The sequence below is a fragment of the Canis lupus genome, chromosome 7, assembly GCF_048164855.1.
Source record: "Canis lupus baileyi chromosome 7, mCanLup2.hap1, whole genome shotgun sequence".
In the NCBI taxonomy this organism is placed as follows: Eukaryota; Metazoa; Chordata; class Mammalia; order Carnivora; family Canidae; genus Canis; species Canis lupus.
Window position 1 is genome coordinate 3,743,288 of NC_132844.1, and position 9,758 is coordinate 3,753,045.

The 9,758-nt window shown below is 49.3% G+C and overlaps 1 protein-coding gene across 2 annotated transcripts; it reads right to left on the reverse strand.

The window, feature by feature from the left end:
- Positions 1 to 529: 529 nt before the first annotated feature.
- On the reverse strand, positions 530 to 4,890 carry RFPL4B (ret finger protein like 4B). 2 transcript variants are annotated; one of them, XM_072831566.1, is made up of 3 exons: positions 3,945 to 4,890; positions 2,007 to 2,143; positions 530 to 1,811 (listed from the first exon to the last, which is right to left on the reverse strand). In XM_072831566.1, the coding sequence occupies exon 3, from the start codon at positions 1,694 to 1,696 to the stop codon at positions 884 to 886; it is 813 nt and encodes a 270-aa protein (XP_072687667.1). In that variant the 5' UTR covers positions 1,697 to 1,811; positions 2,007 to 2,143; positions 3,945 to 4,890; the 3' UTR covers positions 530 to 883. The 2 variants fall into 2 exon arrangements, with proteins under 2 accessions (XP_072687667.1, XP_072687668.1); XM_072831567.1 differs by lacking the exon at positions 3,945 to 4,890 and adding an exon at positions 3,785 to 3,925.
- Between the last annotated feature and the right edge of the window lie 4,868 nt (positions 4,891 to 9,758).

Consider the following 9,758-nt stretch of genomic DNA (forward strand, 5'->3'; position numbering starts at 1 on the left):
CCTACAGATCAAAACTCAGCAGCAGTGGCCTGAGGCTGGGAGATGTTCTTTCCTGTCAGAAGGAGAAAAGTTTCATATATGCCACTGCGCCTGGTGGGCAGGAGGAAGGGGGTCCAGTCTTCTCAGCGGCCATTTCCCTTATTACGTAACTGACTCCAGAAGGCTCGGAATCACAGCAGCTTGACATTCCCTGAGCCTGGTGGCACCTCTGTGCCCGCCACACACACCACACTCCTTTGACGACCACACAGAAGGCCCATGAGCGAATGGGCAAGGGACAGTTCCCATCAGAACAAACGTGAATCACCACTGACTGGAGCTACCTCCAAGTTCTGTCTTTCCACTGTGTTTGGGAGGAAATAAAAATGAGAGACGTTGTTCTTTCCCAGTATTTTTCTCTCTTACTGAGACTTCCTGTCAAAATATCTCGCACTGACTGTTTCTTCCTTTTCTCCCAGATAGCTATCATTATCAGGAATTATAGGAAAGGCACACAATAATGAAAAAAGACATTGTTTCTACCCACAAGACATTTTATTTGACTTTACAATCTAAAGTTCCCCGTTCAGTACAAAATAAATGCACCACGTTGTCTCTGATCGTCATGACTATTTGGCCGAGAAATGTAATTATCCCCACCTGAAGACTAGGAAAGCGGAGGCCGAGAGCACTTCTCGACCTGCCGCAAAGCCCCCTCGTTGTTTAGCTACAAAAACTACCAAACATACCCCACAAGGTGGTTAGTCGCCGAGTCTACAGAATCTTTCAAAATCCACCAAATCTTTCTACTACAGCACATTTTCTCTCCCTGGGTCATTCTGATCTTTCTCGGGTCAAAGGTCTCATTCAGCTCTGAAGAAGCTTCGAGAAAGTGCTGAGTTTCTCATGAGCAGATTTTCAGGGAGGCCCCAAAGTCACCTTCTCCGGGCAGCTCAGGACAGAAGAACGGACGCAAAGGCTCCAAGCACGAGACGTGATCGTGTGTGTAGATGAGGGCGTTGTCACCAACGTCAAAGAACTTGAGTTCTTCCATGTCGACGTCTAAAAATATCCCTACGTGGCTAAGCCGAGGGCTTGCAGGAACTCTGGCTTCTGGGACGGAGCTGGTGCAGATTGCTCCCACCTTCAGGCTGATGGACCAGAAGCCATGCTTCGGCGAGAAGCCGCGCTTCCTCTGTCTGTTGACCGACTCCCTGCAGATGCCCAGAGTCCACTCCTTCGCCTCTCCCACCTGGACCTCCCAGTAATGGCAGCCAGAGGAGAAGCGGGGGGCGCCCAGGACACAGGCCAGGTAGGTGAACCTCTGGGGATCTTCCACTGGGTTGCGGCACATCCTCCCACACTGAACTTTCCTCAGGTCGTCCGAGAGGACAAGAAAGGGGTTGGCGCTGCTTGCCTCCAGGGTCACGTCCTCCCGGAACCTCAGGGGCTCCTTGCTCAAGTGCAGCGCTCTCTCCAGTAGACTGCTGTGCTGCCTGACCAGGAGGGCCAGTGCCCCAATCTGCCATTCTTCCAAAGCGGGGTTCTCAGTCATCCCCCGACACATGGGGCAGGCCGATTTCAGGTCCCTGTGTTCTAGCACCCACCTTTGCATGCAATGGAAGCAGAAAATGTGGTCACAGGACAGTAAAATGGGACAGTAGAAAATTTCCAGACAAATAGGACAGGTCACTTCCTCTTGCAGACTGTGGGCCATGGTCCCGGGAGGTCAGTCCTTGCCAATGAGCTGAGCTGAAGCGGCCCTTGGAGAGCTTCTGAAAGCGATTGGGAGCCTTCCGTACACAGTCTGTTCCTCAATGGTCAGGATGTTTCTAAGCCCAATACAAAAATCAAATATCAATCTTCCTGTGGTTCGTATGGGAAAGTGGCACGAAGCCACCGGAGAGTCATAGTAAGAGCACACTATCTGTGAGGAGAATCACCCAAAACCACACCACAACACGTAGGTGATCACAAACGAGAGAAACAGGACAGTGGACGTTGTCCTTTCAGGTGGAATAGTTTACCTTGTGTGGGGACACCCAGGTGAAGTCTTGTCTGCCCTGACCACAGCCTCTCTCTCTCGGAGCTGAGTCCCACACGGCCTTTCACAGGGCCTAGAAGTGCAGTCTCCGCCTCTAATCCGTACTCCTCTGTAGGTCACCTGCAGTTCAAGGAAAAGAATCTGCACCTCTAAATACAACCATAAAAATAAAGCCAATCCGACTCTAGCTGTCACAGAAGAGGGACTCTGAGAAGCCCTCTGTATTTTTAAAGAAAGCTACTGTGTGTGAGTCCAACTAGCAGAAACCACTGCAAAATGAATGAGAGGCCCGTTGTCGCATCACTTCTAAGGACAGAGTATCATTCAGATGAAATGCTTTCAAGCACTCTTAGAAAACTAAGAAGTCTTGAGTGAATGTGAATAAAAATATAACCATTGTCACCAACTTCTCTAAAATAATGTCTGAACACAAGCCCAAAAGGTGTTTTTCTGACGAGTTAGATGTTACAGCTGCTATAGCAACCGCTCGCTCCTCCAGAAGCTTCCTCCTAGAGACTGCTTCTGGGCCTTCCTACCGAGGTTGCACACTTTGGGTGAGTTAACTCACCCCTGACATGCTGGGCCCGGCAGATGGGAACAAGCTGAGCCCCTAACCCCAAGACAGTCACTCAAGGCTGGTCAGTGCCCAGGAGATGGTGTGACCTGAGGCCTCTTCACGAGTAGGAGGGAATGGGCACTCCTGAGGCTAGCCCAGGACAACTAGGGTCCTACAACGTCCTGGGACACGGTCCCTCACCTCCATCCAGCAGATACTTACGTGGAGCTTCCCAGGCTCCCGCCCTCCACTAGACCCCCAGGACACAGATGTGTGTAACGACACGCAGGGGGTCCACCCAGAAGGGACAGGGGAGTCTTTGGAAGCCTTCCAGTTCCTGAGCGGCATTCCAGTCTGACGGACGGGGCCTGGCCCAGGGACAACAGATAACCTTCTTCTTTAAATCTTCTATCGCCTTTTCCAAACACCGGACTTCTTAAGGCATATTGAATATGAGGCTTACAATCTAAAAGGTCTTTCCCAACCCATCTTGAATATACGTTAAGAAAAAAAAAAAATGCTACATTTCCAAAAAGTCCTTTTCAGTGTTACCTATGACTCTAAACGGGAGGCACAACCTAATCATATGGAGATAATGAAATCATTCCATTAACTATAATACAGCTATTAAAAATAGAAAAATAGTATCACTTAAAGTCCACATATGAATGAGATGAAACGCTACTTGTCTTCTCTGATTGACTTACTTCACTTAACACAACACCCTAGCTCCCCCCTCCATCCTTGCAAATGGGGCAAAACCAGTGAAATTGGTGGGAGGTGGGGGCTGGGGCATGGAGGGGGAGGCCAATCAAGAAAGAGACTCTCGACTGATGGTTACCAGAGGGGGCGCGGATGGGAGGATGGATGAAATAGGTGACGGGGGCTAAGGAGGGCCCTTGTTATGACCAGAACTGGGTGCTGTATTTAAGGGCTGAATCACTAACATCTGCACCCAAAACTGATAGTACACTGTATGGTAACTAACTGAAATGCAAATAAAAATCTAGAAAAAGAAAAAAAAAAAAAAAAAAAGAAGTGGTAAGGATACTTAAGTAAAAACCCAGAAACATCTTCAAGAGACCGTGCTAAAATAATGAGAAACCAGTTTAAAACACACACATGGTCATTGAAAACCCATTAAAAAATAAATGTATGCAAAAAAAATATTTTTTTTAAATAAAAAAAACACCCATAGTTAATACCTAAAACATTGAACTGGCAGCGATGTCCGAGGGGAAGGTGGGGAAAGCTCCACGACCCAGGAGAAGACTGGCTGTGTCCTGGGATCCAGGGATAAAGGCATTTAAGAGACAGGTCATAGCGGAAGAGAGGAATGGGGCAGGCGAAAGGGCCCCGACTTACACGGATTCGGAAGGTTCCAGCAGCCCTGGAGCTCCAGACCCAGTGCCTCGACCTCCTCTCCCGGCCTGAGCCTCGGCGTTAATGAGGCCCCGTGCGCTGCCAGGCCTCTGCAGCCTGCCACCTGGCCCCGCCCACAGGCTGGCCACGCCCCCAGGCTGGCCACGCCCCCAGGCTGGCCACGCCCCCAGGCTGGCCACGCCCACCAGGCGGTCATGCCCACAGGCCGGCTCCTACACACAGGCCGGCCCCGCCCACAGGCTGGCCACGCCCACAGGCTGGCCACGCCCCCGGCATGCCACGCCCACAGGCCAGCTCCTATACACAGACCGGCCCCGCCCACGTGTTGACCACGCCCACCAGGAGGCCACGCCCATAGGCCGGCCCGCCCACCGGCTGGCCACGCCCACGTGCCGGGCCCCGCCCACTGGGAAGGTCGGACTCTGCAGGCAGTGGCTGGATGCGCTCCGTCTGCCCCGGGGCAGGAAAGCGCTGCTGAGCCCCGCCCACGCCCGGGCTATGCAATCTTGGGAATTACGGCCCAGACCAGCTGCAGCGAGCACCAGCTGGAGCGAACAGGTTCCAGAACAGCCTTCCCGTCCCGGGACCCGAATCCCACCGTCGCGGGCAGTTCTGAGCAGGTTGCAAGCGAGCCCCCAAGCCCGTCCCGCCCGCCGGGGCGGCCCCTGCTGTCAGCCGGCCTGGTCCAAACAGCGAGGCGGGCAGCGGGCAGCAGCCGGGCCCGGAGCAGCGGCGCCCTGAGCCCGCACCCCGGACCGGGCCGGAGGTCGATGAATTCCTGTTGTGCAGGGAGAGTAGGAAGGGACCCTGCGCGGACAGGCACAGGCACCCCCGCCGGTAACCCGGTTGCTGCGGCCTCCCGCTCCTGCTGCAAAGCCCGTGGCACAGTTTTCTCGCCGTGTTTACCCCTTTCCATGACAGAAGGGTCTCCTGCAGGGCGGCTCAGTCTTCTTAAAAAAAAGAAAGATTAATCTCAAGCCCCTTTCCACTCTTGCACATAACACAACAGGCTACAATCAATCAATCAATCAATCACCCAAAAGCATTCTTATGAGACTTAACCCTTCTCCATCTTTGCAGGATCCCACATTAAGACTGACCACGTTTCTAAAGGCGGGACACATTTAAGACCCCCAAACTAGTATAAGTTAACGTCAATAACATCGTTTTGCAATCAATGACTATTTTCCCCAACAGCAACAATGAAAAATGCAGTCAGTGAGCAGAGCGTCGTGATGCTGCGTGTGTGAAAACCCCAGGGGTTCCCAATTAACAAATACAGCTGTGTTCCCGTTAAGTTTTTCTGCTCGAACCCCGAAAGGCAAATCTGGCTTCCCGCAAATATTTTACTGGGAAGTCCATTGCTCTGCAACAAATTTCATAACTCTAGAGGCCCCTGGAGGGCTCAACGGTTGAGCATCAGCCTTCGGCCCAGGTCGTGACCCCGGGGTCCCGGGATCGAGTCCCACATCGGGCTCCCTGCATGGAGCCTGCTTCTCCCTCTGCCTGGGTCTCTGCCTCTCTCTCTCTCTGTGTCTCTCATGAATAAATAAACAACATCTTTTAGAAAAAGTTGTTTTGACACTAATTGGCAGCTCAAAATCTTAGTTTCTTGGCAACCAAAGCCCCCAACGATGAACCCGACCATGTATTTTGTGTGGCTCCAGCCGTCTCAGAACTAATTCATACGATGTGGCTAAATATGAAACCTTTTCTTCTTTCCTGCCCAATCACAATGGGGTTCTTTTCGTTTTCTCTATTTAAATTATTTAACTGCACTAATGACACCAAGTCAGGTTGTTTTCTATCACTGACACCTACCAGGCCCTGGGTAGACGTTTATCACAAAAAGCATCGTGGCTCATTGATTTGACATTTTTATCCACCAGCTCTGACCGTGGCTTGAACGTTCAGGGACTCCTTGCATCGCTGAGCCTTTCTTTATCTGCAGGGAGAAATAATTCTTCCCCAGAAATACTTTAATTCCCAGGGTCCTCATTACTACCCTAATGCCAAATTTAGTGAGAATTTAGTCATTTTTCTTTTGCAGGTGCTGAGGATACTTGGAACCGCTTATCTGTACTATCTTGGTATCCTCGTGACAACCTATCAGAAACGTGCATGAACTTTTTTTAAGTTCTAGAGTCATTTTTAATTATCATTAGTGCTCCTGCGAGTTAAGATTAAATCACAAAATAAGCTTCTTTCCATAATTCCCTGAGTAAAAAAGAAATCGACTTTTACACATGCTGGTTGGAGGAGATGCAGCTCCTGGCAGGGGGAGCTGGGCCCCGTGAACCCCATCAGGAATCTCCGATCCCTGCAAGGAGAAGATGTGTTTGCTCACAACACAGCACGGTTTGTGTTTCTGGAAAGGCAGCAGCTACAGCGGGGCGGCCTGTGAGCCCCGGGCCGCTGGTGTGGAGCTTGCACTGGTTTGCAACCCCTCTTGGTGCCAAACCTCACTCTCCCCTGCAAAAGGACACTATCTTGCAGACCCGGCCAACTCCACAAAGAGAATATTCTGGGCACTTTCGAATACAGGTTCCCCCCACTCTCTAAAAGCTGAACATTCCTACAAAACTTCCCTAAGTCAAAACGGGGTAAAGTGAAGAAGCAATCCCCATTAACTCGGATGAAAAAAAAAGTTCTTTTTTCTAGTGTCCCCAAACTCAAAAAATCAAATAAAATAAAATAACCTCTGAGGCATTTCTGATACCTTAGGACACATGGTGCCAACGGAGGCACAAAACAAATCAAGATAAAGCCGAGATGCTCACAGACACCTGTCAAAGCTCTGGTGGCTGGACACGGAGTGTGGGTCCCAGGAAAGGAGCTTGGGGTGCGGGCGGCCTCAAAGCAAATGCTGAATGCTAGTTTCACTTCTCACCCTTTTTTTTTTTTCTTAATAAAAGTGAAAATCCTCTTCACAGGTGTTTCCATTGGTGAAGACAGGTACTCATGTAGGTCTTCTTAAAGGGTCGTAACTCGAACCTTCACAAAGCAGGGGAATGCCTGGATGTGGCATGTTCCGCTTCTGCACTGATTTTAAAGAACAGACTCCAAAAAAATAAATTAAAAAAAACAACCCAAGAACAGTTAGACTCCCCAGTCACATATTTGATGTGTAATCCCTACTCTAATCCTATTGATGGACCTCTTACTTTTTGTTCCTTCAAATTGTTTTTATTTTTCTGTGAAAGACAGTACGAGAAAAGGAAATATTTATGTGTGTTATTCACGAGGTGGGCTCCTATCTGTGTAAGAACCGGCAACGGAGGCCTTTATCTACAGCAAATTGTCTGTAAAAATAACAAGCGCTACCCTGAGTCTCTGTGTGTCCGTGGCCTTGGGCCACCCACCCTCAAATAAAGCAGTCATGCTTAGTCACCCTCCAGGGGCCCACCCTTCGTTCAGCTTTTGGTCCCAGATGTGGAGCAAAGGCTAGAGGGAGACGATCTGAGCTTGAGCGAGTGGTGAGGGTGCAGGGGCAGGGGCGCACGTGTGACCCGGCCCCTCGAGCTGTTTATCTGTTGTGGTTGCCAGAGCCAAACATAAGTGTTTTCGGATTATCCATATATTTTCTCCTCCAGATTCGGACTGTCAAAATATTTTTGTGTAGGTGAGGAAGTCTGAGTCAAAATAAATTCCTTTTCCACCTAATTAGCTGACATTCAATGTATTAATCAAATGCAGCCTGCAAGTCTCTCAAAACGAGTAGTGCTCCCCGCCCCGCCCCGACTTTGGGAATGGAGGCAGATGAAGGCGAGAGTCCTACTTGAGGCTCGTCAGCCTCAGAGGTCAGAGACTCCCAGGCGGGCTCAGACCAAGCAGACACCCAAGCGTGGTCACCGCCCCCTCCACCAATTCCTTCCCCTTGGTGGCTGCCCATCACTCTTCAGATGCACAGCCACGTCCCTATCCTGTCCTCTGCCCCCCTCTCCAGCCTCACCCTGTAAAATCTAGACATAAAATCTTCTTTTTCTTTCTTTTTAGATTGAGAGAGAATACACACACACACACCCCCAGACACACACGAGCTGGCAGGGGAGGGGCACAGGAAGAGAGAATCTTCAGCAGGCTGCAGGCCCAGTGCAGAGCCCAGCGTGAGGCTTGATCTCAGGACCCCGAGATCATGACCGGAGTTGATACCAAGCGTTGGATGCTTAACCAACTGAGCCCCCCAAGCACCTCAAATCTCCTTTCATTCCTTCCCTGTGCTCCATCACTATTTGGTTCTCTCTGAGTAGAACCAGCCCCCAGTAGCCACCCCGCCAACACCTACTCACCCACCATTCAGACACACCCGGGATGCTGGTTTTTGGGTCTTCTAGAACTTGAGTCTAGACTGTTCTCTAGACTAGGTCAGAAATCCCTATTATACCCTCTCATCGTGCCCCGCACCCTGCCTTCACATGTCGGCAAAGCTAGTTACACATTTATCAATGGGGTCGCTTGACTCATTTGTGGTTCCCTCACATTTAATAAATCACACCTACCAAGCCCTTACTATCTGCCAGGCATTTTCCCAAGTAGTTCACCTATTTTCTAGCATTAAATTCTGTGGCTCTATATGAAGTAGGTGCTGCTGTCATCTTGAGCTCTCAGATGATGAGCTGTGTGCCCTCTGGTTGCCTACCTTTAGTCCTCTTTCACTTGAGACAGAAATCAACTTCTGCCCTGGTCAAATCAAATGCCCTGGTTTTGTGATTTTTATCTTTTATGCATATAATCCAATACAACTGAAGTCTAATGAAAACCGAAGCTAACTCTGGGGCATCTGAGTGGCTCAGTCGGTTAAGCATCTGCCTTTGGCTCAGGTTGTGATCTCATGATCTGGGTCCTGGGATGGAGAGCCTGCTTCTCCCTCTCCCTCTGCCGCTCCCCCTGCTTGTACTCGCGCTCTCTCTCTTTCTGTCTGATAAATAAATAAATAATCTTAAAAAAAAAAAAAAAACAGAAGCTAACTTAAGACGTTTAACTTCTGAAACTACGAATCCATGCTATCCTGATAGTCATAGTAACTTCGTCTTGGATTGAAAGCCTTCGTTCCCATCTATATTTTCTTTTTTTTTTTTTTCATCTATATTTTCTGCCATATTTTGCATTGTATTGCTAGTTTATGACCCAACTGAAGAGAAGGATGTGACTCATTGTCTTTCTATATTTCCAAATGTCCTTGTTAGTACTTTAGTGCCTGGTCATTAGCTTTGTAGTTAGTGAGTGTGTTTCTGAGTCAGCATAGCATCATTGCGAAACAGGAAATGGTAGTGACTGGTTAGCAAAATCGGCGCAGGCCTGTGAACGAAGCATAGGGTCCATCCATCATGCAGTCAAATCTTCCATTGAGCTACCATCTGACCACAGCACAGCGTCTTAGCAGCATGCTGCCCAGTGTCATGAGGTAAATCCATATAAACTAAGCAAGATAAGTGTCCTGCTCCAGAAGAGCTGACGATACCTCAAGCCTTGCACACAGATATTGATTGAGCATCTACTATTTGAGATACTCTGCTAAATACTAAGGGGATCCAAAAAACAGGACTGACACAGCTGACAATCCACATGTTACAGCATAATCTGGGGGAGGGAAGACAAATATATGACAAAGTACATGATGCTGAGAAGTAGACAAGGCCCTGTGTGATGCAGAACGGACTGCTGGCCGTGCATAGATCTTTTTAACCACGTCTACATGTAGATAGCAAAGGACAACATATCTTGGTATATTTCTGAACATCCTCTTTTCCAAACCCTCATACCATTTAATGCTCATTTCTTAAAATAGCGTCAAAG

Excerpts from the sequence above, each read along its gene's own strand:
- RFPL4B (XM_072831566.1), bottom strand. The coding sequence starts at position 1,696 with ATGGCCCACAGTCTGCAAGAGGAAGTGACCTGTCCTATTTGTCTGGAA.